This window comes from Sinohyriopsis cumingii, chromosome 1, assembly GCF_028554795.1.
Source record: "Sinohyriopsis cumingii isolate HCF-2022 chromosome 1, ASM2855479v2, whole genome shotgun sequence".
Lineage (NCBI taxonomy): Eukaryota > Metazoa > Mollusca > Bivalvia > Unionida > Unionidae > Sinohyriopsis > Sinohyriopsis cumingii.
The window spans coordinates 67,866,898-67,885,007 of NC_142961.1; the positions used below are offsets into that span (position 1 = coordinate 67,866,898).

Sequence of the window (18,110 nt, forward strand, 5' to 3'; positions counted from 1 at the left end):
CTACCGTTTGTATACTGTAGGTTAACTTCATGAAGTTGATTTAAAATGAAGTTTCTGTGAAATGCTATTTTCAGATCTTTTTATCCACACACTATAAAGGTTATAATGGATTTTATTACATCGTTGCTATGAAGAAACCATTAACTGACTTTAGTTGAATTTGTGGAACTACCGGAAGGTTTTACAGTTCAAATTATAAACACTACATACAGGATCAATTTATAGCGGATGCTGTAGCATTGTATGTTATACCTTCTTTAAATTAAATTCAAGAGAAAAGTAAATATCTTCATTATAGCATCAACCTTTATGTGAATTCCATCGCGTCTTATTTAAGCTTATAGCGCAACTGCCATTCTTTTATATTCAATCTATTGTTTAGATTTGGGAAAATGTAGTTAGAAACATCGTCATCTGTTTCTTTTGTGATTTGTTTTCTTTACTTTCTTTCTTGAATGTTATTTCTATCTATTTCTTCTGAAATGTCATTTATTTCCTACGAGGAAGAATGTACTTGTCATACCTAGTTTTTCAAGTATAATATTTTGATACATTTGGGTATGCCACCTCCATCTGTTCTAATTATCAAGACTCATTCACATATCATACAACTTTTGATAATGTCTGGCTCCAATACTCAGTTTTCTTTGACATCCATGTTACAGTCTGTGAATTCGTTAGCGTTTTGAAACCTCAAAGTTTGCATGCTCCTGGATACTTTCAGAAATGTACTATGCTTCTTCCATTTATGGTAATAAAAATATTTCAAATTATTAAGACGTTTTCCTTTTTTAGGTACACACCTTTTCCTTCATTCTTTTTATTTATGAAATCTTTTCAACTTTGTATATATCATGCTCTTACACAGAGATAACGCTCGATTGTAAAGCATTCCTTTGGTATCTTCTCCCTTTAAGTCCTCCAGTCTGAAAATAACTCGATCATCTAAAACAATTTGCATGCTTCTAAATATTTTCTCATTAAGATAATAATACAGTCCTTTTAAAACCAATGTTTTGTATCTTGAAGTTCCAACTATGTCATCTATTTTGCATTTAAGTCTTTCAAATATATATATATATATATGTGGTCATTTCATCGGTTACATTCTTTGCACGTTTTAACCGAGCTCGAGTCTGTGATTACTGTTATTGTAACTCTCAATTGGCTTTGGTAAAATATCATCTCATTGGCTAGTTTCATTCTGGATAAAAATGATCGAAATCTAGGCTTTATGGTTCTGTTTAGCCTTTCCACTGCCAACACTTTTTTTTGTCAGAGTAAATGTGAAAGTATTCAATGATTACGTTTTCCAGCATATCTTTAATTTTAAGCTATATAATTTCTTTCATGTTTTCGTGTAAAGCTCCACTAAATGTATAATGTATGTCTTGTTTACACATTTCAGTCATAAGTGTTTGAGTAGAGATATATCACTTTCAAAAATGCATGTACATATATAGTTGTCCTTTCCATATGCTTTCATATCAACTATATATGTCTGCAAATGCTCATTAGCATACATACAACGTTTTGTGTGCATTTGTATTTGTCAGTGGCTTGTTTATTATGTATGTAGATTGTTCGGTTCATCAATTTATCATTTCAGTCTGTTTTTGTCTGTTTTTGCCTGTTCATTCTGTAGTAAAGCTGTCTTAAATCCTGCCGTTGTCTGTCATTTAAAATGAAAACATCAATGAATGCTTGATAAAATGGCTTTAGGTGTTATAAACACGCCAAAATGATGAAGATCCCAGCAGTTATATATAGCTTCAGCAAACTGTTAACGTTTCTTTAATTATTTCAAAAGTAAAAATGATTTTAGTTTACTGTAAAAGATTGTCATTTTTGTGCAGACTCTGTTACATGATTTCATATGCCGAATCGCTATACGTTCTTTACTATTCTAACTTTAGTTACGTATTTTCATATGCTGAATCACTATACGTTCTTTACTATTCTAACTTTAGTTACGTATTTTCATATGCTGAATCACTATACGTTCTTTACTATTCTAATTTTAGTTTTCATAAATTGTACTTCTGTTGTGATCAAGCCGTTCAAAACTGACCTCGCAAAATTGACGAGATCTTAAAGTTGCACTGTACATGAAGCAGAGGATATATTTTTTTTATTTACTCACATCAAATAATAATTTGCATCGCGTTGTAATCATCTAACTTTCAAGGCTACTTCTACTTATCTCTATGTGATAACATTTTGATGTTATCTGTAAATTAGCAAAGTTTTGAAACATTGAAGTGTATTTATTATGTTGGAATTCATCAAATTAATACTTAGTTTCTTGATGTCCTGTCAACACATCCACCTTTGACCATATTTTTTACTGTGTACAGTTTTAAACAATCGGTAATTTTCTCCCTTCACAGAAATTGTAGCCATCATCTTGAATTTGTGAAATATTGCTCTCACTTTTCTAAATATGTCTGAAGGCATTGTAACATGGCTTGGTGCTTTTGTGTATTTTGTGCCAAGAATTTGAAATTATTAGTTTCTGTCGACAGCACCATTCCACTACGTTAATGCTTTTTAAAGTCTTGTCTAGCAAATTTTGATCTTTTTCATAATACCTCAAGTCTCATTAGTTTAGTACTTGTGTTCCTAATTTTCATTTTTAATGTGGTCAGTGGGATATGACGAATGGTCTACTGGTGATATAGATTTCCTACTCACAATGCTTTCAAGCAATAAGATCGGAAGCAGCTACAATGACCCTTCCTCCGGATGTATATTTTAAAAACATTTAAATTTGTGGACATATTTAGTGAAGTGGAATGTGCAGTGAAACTGCTAATAATGACATTCATCAGATAATAAAAGGTGTCATTTATGGGCAGGTGTTCTTACAATAGATGACGAAAATTCAAATAAATAGGTAATCACATTAAGAAAAAGAGCTCATAAATATTGACCTTTATTTGCATGTGACTTTATATGGGTGTCTCTACAAAGGAAACTTTAATTATCTCAGATTTCTTTCTTTTTTGTGAACTTTCTGTCTTAGGGTAATTTTGAATCAGTATGTGAAGGTACATTTTACTCGTTTCCAAAAATATCAGCCATTATTTTTCTAATAATCAAAGATATGGCAAATTTCAGCCTCTTAATTATATGAACCCTCCTAATTAGTCATTAAACATTTCTTACATGTCTGGTGTATCTTTGCTGTCGGAAGAGGTTTCTTGGTTTTGTCTTCAAATGCATATCCATTGCTCATTTGAGTTATGCTTCTTCAAAAATTACATTTCCAAAACATTTTGTCAACTTGGGACTTGCAAATTAGCAATTGACAAAACAAGCCTAACTACTGTAATGAAATTAAAGTAGAGACTCATAAATATTGACCTTTATTCATAGTTCTCTTGTTTGTCTTATCTTTGAAGTAAATTACTGATTCCACTATCTTATTTACAGAGATTCGATGCTATAGTAAAGTCCTTCAAGATTATAGGGATAAAGAAATTTCCTGTGACTGTTTAAATCCGTGCAAGTAAGTCAGATTTTTAACTATAACACAGTGGGATTGGAGACAGAGTTTAGAACAAATAACGATGTCAATTTCCATCCAGATGAACACAGAACTCTCTCTCTCTCTCTCTCTCTCTCTCTCGCAACTGATTTTCCCGAAACATGAGTGTCAAAATTGGCACTATATACAATGTGACATTTTGGAACTTAAAAGCAATTTTCTACGACTCTATGAAGTATGCAAATTATCAGTTATGATGTCTGGGGTCAGAATGTATTAATTATGGCTACATTATCTACGATATATAACTTGAAATAAATATAATTTTAAATATACATGTGTTCACAATAAAGTCCCTGGTTTCTTAAACAAAAACTTATTCCTGTTTAGTCACTCATATGGCTGATGAGTTCCACTGCTGCTTCCGTCCAGCAAAAAAGTGACCCCGTGCCCTAAGCTAACTGTGTGCAGGCCTGCAGCTACAGCTCTCAGTGTATACACACCTGCTGTTATAATATGAGGTGCATTGCGGACAAAAGCTGGTCCAATGAGAAAGTTGCTGTTGAAATTTTGATGTCATATGTCGAGAAATCCAATATCACGTGTTGGATCAAATTGCATGTCCATAAAGTTCCATTTTCTAGATCGAGATTTTAGATTTTATATGTTGAATTATACAGCGGTGGTTTAAAGTTCTATTTCCTATGTCGATGTTTTACAGTGTATATTTTGAATTAAACAGCGGTGGTTGAAATTCCAATATCACATGTCGAGAATCCCTAATTCACACGTTGTATGCAACTGTTTGTGACGAACGTTCCATTTCGTATGGGGATTATTTGTTTTATCTGTTGAATTTCACAGAAACGAAAAGCAGCCTCCTTGTTTAAAATTAACGCGGTCTGTTAACGAGAGCGACTTCTAGGGAAGTCTAGTAAGTCTCTACCTGTGAATGGTAATTTTCAAACTGTAAATATATGAACTGTAATGGCACCTCATAACTGAACACACGAATGATATATCTTAATACTCGATATTATTTGGAATTGTTAAAGTGGACATTGTGTAATGTTACATTTCTGACAAGTACAATAAAATGTCCAATCACCGTTGTGTAATTCAACAGATACAATCTAACAACTCAACATACGAAATGGAACTTTCAGCACTATCAATGCGATTCAACATGTTAAACTGAAACTCTCGACATATGACATTAAAATATCAACAACCGTCATGTAATTTAGAAGATACAATCTAAACACTCGACATTGGACATCGAATTTTCAACCAGCCCTGTGTAATTCAACAGCTGAAATCTAAATACTCAACATAGGAAATGGAACATACAACATAAACTCTTTGAACCAATATGAAAATTAGGAATTCTCGACATATGAGATTAAAATTTCCACCACCACCATGTAATTCAAACAACACAATCTAAAATCTCGACATAGAAAATATAACTTTCAACAACTACTGTTTAATTCAACAGATATAATCTAAAATCTCGACCTAGGAAATAGAACTTTAAGAACAAGCATTTTGATACAACATGTGAAATTGGAATTCTGGACATATGACATTAAAATTTCTATGGCAACATTCTGATTGGACCAGCTTTTGTCCGCTACGGTGCCTCATACTTTACCGTAAGCACATTGTGACAGGATCTGAATGCATCAAAAGGGAAATAGTGTCTTGAGTTGATCCTGAGTCGAGTCACACACTCTCTTGTTCTGTCCTGTCTGAATCCACTGGCACGACAATGTTGATACGTCTAACAACGAGTCTAGATGTAGTGGATGGCTATCAGGTCCTACTGCACGTGGACTGATCCCCTGTACATTCACTGCTGGGAAAATGAGCATGTCTGCTCATCAGCCTGATCCACCATGTGATTTGTAAGAGGGAGATAGATGTAACTGTCCCCTCTATGTCAACATTCGTAGGCAGAACCATCGACTGTTACGTATGGTGGCCAATGTAGCCTGACCTGACTTCGTACGAGGTAATGGAAGTCAGCAATCTACAATATCTGAGCATTACAGCAGTGAATGTTCTATAGTGCAGAAAAGAGCTCTTGGTGAAAAATTTGCATCTAAATGTCCAGATGAAATAGACGATGAAAACTGAATGAAATAGAAGTGTTATTTATAAATGGTAATGCTTTCAAAAGAATATCACAAAACTTTGCCAAATTATCCAGAAATTTCATTTCTCACCTATCTAAATGATTAGTTCTTTTGCGCCTAATGATGTGAAAGGTATATCAAAATTCGACACCATATGTTCACTTTTGATAAAGTTGCTCTTGAGTTGCCAAATTGCCATGTTTCTATCTAAAGGCATTCGCCTTCTTTAAGGTAGCAGTCACCCAAGGAAGAAAACACACGATCACTGAACACGGTGTAGTTTAAACCAAACTTTACTCTTGGCCTTAGAAGACTTTATTAACTTTATGCGCAAAACCTGTGAATTCTTCTCTTTCAGTCTCATTTTCTTGTGCATCCCAAGCTGAAAAGAAGGAAACAGCTGGTTCCGATTGCCACCATCAAACCTTCTTCGAGTACTATAACTATCAAGATAAATCCGATATCAAAAGTGAAAATACTTAGGCATGCATATATATATATATATATATATATATATATATATATATATATATATATATATATAACCAACTTTGTACTATTTATAATTAACATTTATTCATTTTCAGCGAGAGTGGTTATGTCAAGACTATGTCCAGCAGACCGTGGCCAACTGACGAATACGCGGTAATTTTTTTAAATTTAAAGGAGACATTGCCTTATGGATGCTATACCAAGTTTATTAAACCGGATTGTTATTCTTAGGCAATTTATAAAGGAAATGCGCGTGCTTAACGTTAAAAGTTATGAGTTAATCAAATAATTTAGATTCAAAATGCATCAATATTAATAAGCACAATCAGATGGTCAAAATGTTCTGCTTTTGTTGCATTGAATTTCTCGCTCATTTTACATTAGTATATTTACCTTGTCTTGCAGCTGATAATCTTCAGACTTGCAATGTAACTGACTAAAGGCTTTGCATTGATGATAAATTAAAACACACATATAAACAATATAAGTAATTGACTGTAGACTTTGCATTCATGGTATATTAAAACATGGTATTTACGGTGACGTATCAACAAAATAAATAATTGATAATATACTTTGCAGTCATGAAATATAAATACATACATATAAACAATATAAGTAATTGACTATAGACTTTGCATTCATGATAGATAAAAACATACATATATACAATAGAAGTAATTGACTAAATATTTTGCATTTATGTATTAAAACATAATCAATTAACTAAACACTTTGCATTGATGATACATTACGACATACATTTAATCGTAATTTTAGTAACATCACTAGCAGCAGCAGCAGCAGCAGTAGTAGTAGTAGTTGTAGTAGTAGTAGTAGCCTTCAACTGCTTCAAGTCCTTACTTGTTTGCCCCCATTTCGAGTTTATCAAAGGAAAAGGTTCACCATAAAAGCCTACATGCTGTCCAAATAATTAGAACTATTAAAAAATAGCAATTGTAAATCAGTAAGAGCGGTAAATGAAGAACTACACCCCAAATTATGTAGTATCACTTTATTGACCACACCCCAAAGAACGTAGTATCACTTTATTGACCACACCCCAAAGAACGTAGTATCACTTTATTGACCACACCCCAAAGTATGTAGTATCACTTTTTTGACCACACCCCAAAGTATTGAAGTATCACTTTATCGACCACACCCCAAAGTATGTAGTATCACTTTATTGACCACACCCAAAAGTATTGAAGTATCACTTTATCGAAGACACCCCAAAGTATGTAGTATCACTCTATTGACCACACCCCAAAGTACTGAAGTATTACTTTATCGAAGACACCCCAAAGTATGTAGTATCACTCTATTGACCACACCCCAAATTATTGAAGTATCACTTTATCGAGGACACCCCAAAGTATGTCGTGTCACTTTATCGAGGACACCCCAAAGTATTGAAGTATCACTTTACTGAGCACACCACAAAGTAAGTCGTATCACTTTATCAAGCATACTCCCAAAGTATGTAGTATCATTTTATCGAGCACACCCCAAAGTATTGAAGTATCACTTTATCGAGGACACCCCAAAGTATGTAGTATCACTTTATCGAGCACACCCCAAATTATTGAAGTATCACATTATCAAGGACACCCCAAAATAATGAAGTATCACTTTATTGAGGACACCACAAAGTATACAGTATCACTTTATCGAGGACACCCCAAAGTATGTAGTATCACTTTATCGAGCACACACCAAAGTACTGAAGTATCATTTTATCGAGGACACCCCAAAGTATGGAAGTTTCACTTTATCGAGCACACCCCAAAGTATTGAAGCATAATTGTATCGAGGACACCCCAAAGTATGTAGTATCACTTTATCGAGCACACACCAAAGTACTGAAGTATCATTTTATCGAGGACACCCCAAAGTACTGAAGTATCACTTTATCGAGGACACCCCAAAGTATGTAGTATCACTTTATAAAAAATGTTACTCATAGAGCGTACCCTAAATTATGTAGCATCACATCACAGAGCATACCCTTAAAGTATGTTGTATTCCTTCAAAGAACATAAAATAAACTATGAAGTTTCGCTTCATAAAGCATACCCCTTCATACCCCTAAGTACGTAATACCACTTCACAGAGCATACATCAAAGTGTGAAGTTTCGCTTCATATACTGCACCCCAAAGTATGAAGAATCACTTCGTAGGGCAGACCCCAAAGTATGTAGTGAAGCTTCATAGTGCATACCCAAAAGTATGTCATATCGCTTATTAGAGCATACCCCCAAATATTTAGAATCACCGCAAAGTATGTAGTATAGCTTCAGAGAGCATACCTCAAAGTATGTATTATTACTTTACATAGCATACCCCAAAGTATGTAGTATCAATTCATAGAACATGCCCCAAAGTATATAGTATCACTTCAAAGAGGACACCCCATACTATTTTTAATCGCTTTATAGAGTATACCTCAAACTATGATGCATCGTTTCACAGAGTATATAACCCAAAGTAGTTAACATCACTTTTCATAGCATAGGTTAAGGTATGTGTTATAACAATAGATATACCACATATTATGTAGTATCACGTCACAGAGCATACCCCAAAAGTATTTAGCATCACTTCATAGAGCATTCCCCAACATATGTAGCATCGCTTCATTACAACATACGTCAAAAATTTGCGGTATCGCTTCATAAAGTATACCACAACGTATGTAGTATGGCTTAGTAGAGCATACCACAAAATATGTAGTACACCTCATAGAGCATACCCGAAAGTATGTATCCCTTCACAAAGCATTCATTTCTTCTTGGCAGAAAAGTTTGCTGTACGCCTTATGTAAGGATAACCTAGAGGCGTGTGCAACACTGAGACAACGTTGCACAGAAAACAGATCACTCAGGTAGACTGGATTTGTATTTTTGTTTTTTCCCCGAGTTTCCGATTTCATAATTGTTCGGTTTTAATTTAATTATCAATTCCTATACATGACAGTAATGTGAAAGCATTCGACCAAGATCTCAAGTCATTTAATTCTTTTTTCAATTGTGAGTTCAAGGTTCAACAACTTTAAATTAGATGAATCGACAACCTGTAGATCTTGACCGCCAACATGTTAATAATGTAAATCCTGAGGAGAGGTCTTTGATTATATGCAATGATTAGCCAGGATGGAGTTGTAGGATAGAACATGTTTTGCACTTCTAAAGAATTACCTGACCAGTATACCATGCTTAAGTCAGAAGTGATATGTATGTATGTATGTATGTATGTATGTATGTATGTATGTATGTATGTATGTATGTACTTACGTACGTACGTATGTATGTATGTATGTATGTATGTATGTTTATATGTATGTATGTATGTATGTATGTATGTATGTATGTATGTATGTATGTATGTATGTAAGTAATGTGTATGAATGTATGCATGTATGTAATGTCTGTGTATGTATGTATGTATGCATGTATGTATGTATGTATGTATGTATGTATGTATGTATGTATGTATGTATGTATGTATGTATGTAATGTGTATGTATGTATATATGTATGTATGTATGTATGTATGTATGTATGTATGCATGTATGTATGTATGTATGTATGTATGTATGTATGCATGTATGTATGGCACTGAACGTCACATCAATTATGTTTACTTACTTCCAGGCAAGAGTTAAGTAGCTAAAAGGGTACGGATACAGCATCTTAGCCTAGGAATACGTCCCATGATTGCGTTCCAACTGAGAATGCCTCTGCTTCCCCCCCCCCCAAAGTGCGGTTTATGTAGAAATTTGTCGACCTTGTAATGTTTGTGTTACATTCCTATTTTGCTATGGGGGAATTTTGCAGCATCCTGACCTAATGTTCATGTTACTTATGTCAAGCCCACATGTGGGAGGCAGGGAGTCAAAGACAATTTCGAAAAGCTTGTCAAATATCAACAGGTGGACATGCCATGATATTCGATCTTGACCTGACACCTTCTACGTGTCACCAAGCGTAAAGTACTCAACGTCGACGGCTCAGTCGTTTTCACTGATGTAATATCTAAATTATCTAATCTTTCTTTTAATGTTTTCAGAAAAGTCTCCATTGGGATAAGACTCAGTCGCGTTTTTCTCAAATTTTGTTGCAGATCTGCCATGACGGTCTTTTGATGTTGTTCCGCTTTAACAATCTTGATAAACTGGTGACCTGTCTTCTTATGGACTCTCTCTTTCCCCCTTTCCCTTTCAAGGATATCAGTCTCAGTACTCTGTCATTTCTCCACCTGTTGCGACTTTGGGCCAGTGCAAACTGGCATTCTGATGATATGTGAGCTAGTGATCATCTTCCTTGACCCAGTTGACATGATGGATCTTTTATGAGTTTCCACTTCACTGGGTTGGTTGGTGTCAGTAGGAGGTCATGTACAGATGATAGCAGAAACTGCAGCTGCAGTGGTTCATATCGCCATATATCTGTCCATGTGTGTTTCCTTTCTGGCTTGACCACATAGTCCAACTTGCTTTGATCCCCATTTGTACTGCCTTGGCTGATCTTGGTTTCTCTTTTGCCTTATGGATGTCCTCTTAGACAATATTTTCCTGTCAACTTTGTTGGTATTCTGCCATGTTTGCGTTGTTCTTAACCCTAGTTCTTCCCTCCCAAAATTTGTTGAGCCTGCAATGTCCCTATGCCTTAGACTGCTCTCTGCCTAGTTCACTGCTTGGCTCAGTGGCCATTTTCTTTCAGTTTGTGCTACAATTTCAGCACAGGGGAGTTACTACTTGTCTCTCGAATCTCTAAAGGTCACAACAAGTCTTGTTTTTGCTACCTTGTATTCCTTTACCACGTCAGGGGCAGCTGTAATTTATTAGTTCGCCATATAATTCGATGATGGTAAATGATGAAATAACACCAAACCATCTTCGTAAATGCCTCTTTGTCACCTGTTCCAACTTCTCTTCTGCACTGGTAGTGATCTCGTTAACTACCAGTGGCCATATGACCCTCAAGAAATGGCCCTGCTAGTAGATCCAGACCCTTAACTTCCGTGGAATTCCTGATTTCTCTATCTTCCGCAGACCTACCTCCACCTGCTTTCTGAGTCTACCTGAATTGTTCCTGTCTGTCAGTGTTGAGTCGGACCATTTTCCAGGGTATTTGATGGAATCATCTGATAATGTAGGTAAGTCTTAGCCTTCTTTCGTCAGTCTGAACTAGTTTATGACACAACCCTTTTTAACCACCAAACACCTGGACTTCCGTTTGGCTGTCAGGTCTATTTTAGCCTCCTGACACAGCCATGTCAAGGCGGTGGTATGTTCAACACAACTAAAAAATCCTGGAATTCTACCCTTTTGGACAGATGTGTCTACATATATCTTATCTGTCATATATGCTGCCATCTGTCTTGCCAAGATGGAAAAGAAGATCTTTCCTTCTACGTTTAACAGTGAGATTGTCTTGAATTGCCCAATGGATCTGGATTCTTTCTCCTTTCGTGCCAAGCAACCTTCAGCCAGTTGCCAACAACATGAAACTTTCCCTTCCTCCACACAGTGAGAAAAACTTCCTACAAACGTTTCAAAAGCTTCAGACATGTCTTGTACATCATATATGGTATTCAGCAGCGTTCTGGAGATGAACAGGATTCGGCTTTCTTCGCAACATCGTATTTCCAGGTCGGTTCTTTTTATGTCTAGAAGTGTGCTCGGTGGCTCTGCGGGATCATTTCTACTATTGTTACTACGAGGCTCTTCTCTCTGATGTTATAGTCTATACGATAACATGGTCTGACTCTCTGTAAAATTTAAAATAAATACTGCAACATCCAATATATCAATCAATTGTATCACATACAAGAGCTGATACTGAGAAAGAATGCAGTCTTTTTTATTTCATATCACTCTACAGCTGAATATTGCTCATGTACCATTTATTGGTGTGTGTCATTTCAACACACAATTAATACCTGGTTGGATTGGGCTGAACCCGCTGTAAAATAATTTGTTGGTGAGGCTGCAATCCAAAATGTGTACAGCTACTTGATACAACTCATTGACTCAACAAGTATCTGATTATGGTGAAATCTACGGCCAGAGAGATTAACGTAATTGGTTTTCTTACTGCAAGTACTTTTCTTATGCGTGATTGGGTGACTAGAACTCGAACATTTTAGAAAAAGAGGAAAATTAAACACCATTAAGTAATGCTGTACGCGGCAAAAAATCCCATGCACATTTTCGTTTAGGAATAATGCATAAATTTTGAGCACACAAAATTCCGTGACTTTTCAGTCGTGTGGGGTTAATCAAGATTGCAAGTTGTTTCCAGCCTTTCCAAACTACGCTATGTTTGAAAACCTAGGTAAAAGTATTCTGATTAAACGTGACAACGTTTGTAATATTCTGTATGCGGACGATATTGTACTACATTCTGAGGGCGAAACTGATATGCAATAATTTGAAAACATAATATGTGAATGGTGTCAACAATAGTAACTTGTTGTCAGCAACTTGAAGTCAAAGACAATGCAATTTTAGCAGAAACTAAAACCTTGGTATGGCTTGTGTTTGAAGTCTGTCATTGTACCATTGACTTCACTAATAAATTCAGGTAACTAGGGGTTGTATTGAGGTGGGTCATTGTAACATACAGTACACTAATAATACAAGTACCCATGAGCTGTTTTAAAGTGGAGCATCGTAACATACATCCAAATACCTAGGACTTGTTTTCGTATCATTGACTACACTAATAGATAAATATTCCTGGACGTTATTCTGATGTGGGTAATCATAACATAGTCTACATTAATAAATACAAGTATCTAGGAGTTATGTTCCATTTTGTTTGTATTGCAGATGATTTTGCTAAATCAGGCTCCTGAGCACACTTGGAGCAATTATATCAAAACTTCTTTCAACTAACGACACTGAATATATAACGTTTAAAACATATTTAATAGCTATTGTAATGACATGCTCCAAAGTCGGACTTCACTGTATTTCTTAAGGGTCTTCACAGCTTCGCACCAAATTTACGGTATTTATTTGGTGTCCAGAGATTAGCACTGAATTTACGGTATTTCTTAGGCGTCCAAAGATTGGCCCTGAGTTTAGAAACTAATGGTGATCTAAGTCTGTGTTACCAATTCACTAACCTTGGACAAATATGACAATATGTTTAAATCGTCTTGTTGGTATGTTTTAGACTAACAAAAAATATTTATATGTCACAGATCATAATGCAGATACATTAAAGTCATCCAATGATAAAATATGATCTGAATTTTCTAAAACATCAAACATATTAACTTTTCATTTGTTATGTACAGTTTTGCAGACAACAGTTTTATTGCAATTACACAAACTCATATGTAGGAAAAGAGGAAATGACTCCCATATATAGAACACATTAGTTTCAGAAGACATCCATACACGTCTTTCAGATTAATTAAATAGACATGAAGGCTCCATTTTATCCTAGATTAAGGATACTCTTGTTCCCATTAGAATTAAAAGTGCAAAAAGTAGAAAACTGAGTTTGAAAAATATGTAATGATAAAGTCGTTATGTATGATATGTAATGATAAAGTCGGTATGTATGATATGTAATGATAAAGTCGTTATGTATGATATGTAATGATAAAGTCGTTATGTATGATATGTAATGATAAAGTCGCTATGTATGATATGTAATGATAAAGTCGTTATGTATGATATGTAATGATAAAGTCGCTATGTATGATATGTAATGATAAAGTCGTTATGTATGATATGTAATGATAAAGTCGTTATGTATGATATGTAATGATAAAGTTGCTATGTATGATATGTAATGATAAAGTCGTTATGTATGATATGTAATGATAAAGTCGTTATGTATGATATGTAATGATAAAGTCGCTATGTATGATATGTAATGATAAAGTCGTTATGTATGATATGTAATGATAAAGTCGTTATGTATGATATGTAATGATAAAGTCGTTATGCATGATATACAATGATAAAGTCACTATGTATGATATGTAATGATAAAGTCGTTATGTATGATATACAATGATTAAACTTCGCTAAAGATAACTTACAGTTTTATTGACATACCAGTGATTACTATGTTGAAAAAATGAATCTGAGTTAAAGTTGCAACAGTTAATGCAAAAATTCCCTAGAACATGTATGTATGTATGTATGTATGTATGTATGTATGTGTGTGTGTGTGTGTGTGTGTGTGTGTGTGTGTGTGTGTGTGTGTTGTTTTGTTCGGATGCTTGTGACATATTTCATGTTATCAGTGTATTGTTGTGAAGATTTTATACCTTTGTTCTGTCGTAGTAAATGTCACTAAAATAAATAATTACTAATTCGCCTACTTATCTGAATGTGCGAATAAATAATTAAAACTAGAATTTCAAAATTGAAGACAGGTAAAAAATAAACATCAAATTATACACTATAGACTACTATTCCATGTGACCTTATCTGCAGAGAGTGTACAGCTCTAGACTAAACATGCATCCGGGGATAGTAAATGTATACCACTAGACTAAATATGCATTATGGTAAGAAATCGGTTTACACACTAGACTAGACATTCATCCTGAAAATACAACTGTGTACAGCACAATATTAAACATGCATCCTTGTAATACGATTGTGTACAGCATTAGACTAAACATGCATCCTGGTAATAAAGTTGTGTACAACACTAGACTAGACATTCATCCTGGTAATAAAGTTGTGTACAACACTAGACTAGACAGTCATCCTGGTAATAATACAACTGTGTACACATTAAACCAGACATTCATCCTGGTAATACAAATGTGTACATCACTATAGCCAGGACATGCATCTTGGTAATACACTAGACTAGATATTTATCCTGCTAATACAACTGTGTACAGCACTGGGCTGAACATGAATCCTGGTAACCCATCTGTGTACAGCATTAGACTAGACATACATACTGGTAATAAAACTGTGTACATCACTAGAGTGTACATGCATCCTGGTAATACAAATGTGTACAGCACTAGACTAGACATGCATACTGGTAATACAACTTCATACAGCACTAGACCAGACATGCATCCTGGTAATACAACTGTACAGCACTAGACTGTACATGTACCCTGGTAATACAACTGTGTACAAGACTAGACTAGACATGCATGATGGTAATACAACTGCATACAGCACTAGACTATACATGCATCCTGGTAATACAATTGTGTACAGCACTAGACTAGACATGCATACTGGTAATACAACTGCATACAACTCTAGACTACACATGCATACTGGTAATACAATCAAGTACAGCACTAGACTAGACATGCATCCTGGTAATACAACTGTGTACAGCACTAGACTGTACATACATCCTGTTAATACAACTGTGTACGCACTAGACTGTACATGCATCCTGGTAATACAACTGCATACAGAACTAAAATATACATGCATCCTAGTAATACAACTGTGCACAGTACTAGACTAGACATGCATACTAGTAAAACAACTGTATACAGCACTAGACTATGCATGTGTCCTGGTTATACAATTGTGTACAGCACTTGACTCTCCATGCATCCTGGTAATACAACTGTGTACGCGCTAGACTAGACAGGCATCCTGCTAATTAATTTGTGTACAGCACTAGACCATACACATCCTGGTAATACAGTTGTGTACACACTTGACTAGACATGCATACTGGTAATACATGTGTACAGCACTAGACTATACATTCATTTGTAATACAATTGTGTACAGCACTAGACTGTACATGCATCCTGGTAATACAACTGTGTATATCACTCGACTAGACATGCATCCTGGTAATACAACTGTGCACAGTACTAAACTGTACATGCATCCTGGTAATTCAACTGTGTACAGCACTATACTAGATATCCATACTAGTATTACAACTGGATACATCACTATACTATACATGCATCCTGGTAATACAATTGTGTACAGCAGTAGACTGTACATGCATCCTGGTAATACAAATGTGTGCAGCACTAGGCTAGGGATGCAGCCTGGTAATACAATTGTGTACACGCTAGACTAGACATGCATCCTGCTAATACATCTGTGTACAGCACTAGACCATACACATCCTGGTAATACAGTTGTGTACACACTTGACTAGACATGTATCCTGCTAATTCATCTGTGTACAGCACTACACCATACACATCCTGGTATCAAGTTGTGTACACACTTGACTATACATGCTTACTGGTAATACATCTGTGTACAGCACTAGACTATACATGCATTTGTAATGCAACTGTGTACAGCACTAGACTAGAGATGCGGCCTGGTAATACAAAATACAGCACTAGACTGTACATGCATCCTATTAATACAGCTGTGTACTGTTTCCTGTTAATTCAGCTGTATACAGCACTAGACTAGACATGCATCCTGGTAATTCAATTGTGTAATTGCAATCAATTGTAAATAGCAGAGAGGAATAATGATGAGAAATGTGGCTCAGTTTTGCAATAAAATATGAATAAGAAAAATGGAAGGATGATCACAAAATAGTTTTCTAAAGATCGTGCAATTCCTAAAGAATTACTAGAGCTTATTTCGGTTTGTTCTTTCTAATTCCTATTGAAATAAAGGAGCTCGTTTACTTTTTCCTTTCTAATTCCTGTTGAAATAATGCAGTTATTTCACTGTCTTTTGAACACCAAAGCTGGTCATTCCTTGACAACTAGCGCTGGAATGGAAGCTCTATTCAGATCATTTCACATCGTATGCATTTCCACATCTTATCTGTACTCAAGATGTAAGTGCCAACATAGTATTTGTTAAACATACTGTTTAAATTGTGGCCATATTTATTAAGGGAATGGAAGAAGACCGGGATTGTATGAAACGTTTAGTTACATATGACATTCCGAAAACTTAAACATTGTAAATTTTTAAACCCCTGATGATACCTTTCTTCAACCAAAGTAGCAATATTTTAGTGAAACATCGCTTAAAATTTCTCTCTGTTGGATTTTTTTTGATAGATTGCTTCTTTCAATATCTATTTCAGTTACAATTTCTTGAAACTAAATGTGTACTTTGAAGATTTGAATTTTGAAAGGATTGACGAAGCTCCAGAGATTGAGGTATGTACATATCTCTCTCTCTCTCAAACACACGCACGCACGCACGCACGCACGCACACACACGCATGCACACACGCACGTACACACACACACAAACACACACACACATGCACACACACAATCACACACACACACACATGCACACACACACACACACACACACACACACACACACACACACACACTGTAAATACACGTGCCAAAACGGAAGAACCTATGTAGGACAATATCTATTTCAACCAGGTTTCGTTGTAATTTAAGCTAGGAGCGGGATAAGCGCAACCTATGGGTAAATGGATAGCATTCTTTTATTTAAAAAATGTTGTAAAAAAACAACATAAACACATGTGATTTTGCACCCAAAACAGAAATATTTAAAACTTTTTACATTTTTTTTCACACTGAAACACATAAGGGTAAGACGATAATGGATAATGTTAAAGTTCAGATGACTGTCACAGCTTGATTTTGTAGATATTTATATGGCATATGGAGATTTTATTTTAGAGTGAGAACAGACTCTAGAGATGAGACATTTAGTGTAAGAGAATCCGTACAAATCACAAGCAAGATGATATATTGATATATCTATTACATTAATTTTTTTCAACAGAACATGTACCCTCAGACTACATCTTCTAGTTTTTATGACTATGTAGCCATACAGTAGACTAGGGGATGGTTTTCTACATTGTAAAATAATATTGAAAATAGCCTACCTTGATTTATTTATTTATTTATCTAATCAGTGATTCTTCCAGTTGCTGGGACTTTATCCGGGTTTCGTCACATTCGACCAGACAATTGCAGAATTATAATAGCTTGTGTTCAAATAAACCATCAACATATTTGTCCGCGCTGGATATT

At 35.2% G+C, this 18,110-nt stretch overlaps 1 protein-coding gene across 1 annotated transcript in view; it reads left to right on the forward strand.

Annotated features, from left to right (window-relative positions):
* LOC149807060 (epithelial sodium channel subunit alpha-like) overlaps window positions 1–18,110 on the forward strand; it is an 86,948-nt gene that overhangs the window by 55,892 nt on the left and 12,946 nt on the right. Inside the window, exons 9-12 of the mRNA XM_089961347.1 lie at window positions 3,436–3,511; window positions 6,216–6,273; window positions 8,923–9,008; window positions 17,168–17,243. Of these exons, the coding sequence (XP_089817473.1) occupies window positions 3,436–3,511; window positions 6,216–6,273; window positions 8,923–9,008; window positions 17,168–17,243 (296 nt within the window). The remainder of the gene's footprint in view (window positions 1–3,435; window positions 3,512–6,215; window positions 6,274–8,922; window positions 9,009–17,167; window positions 17,244–18,110) is intronic.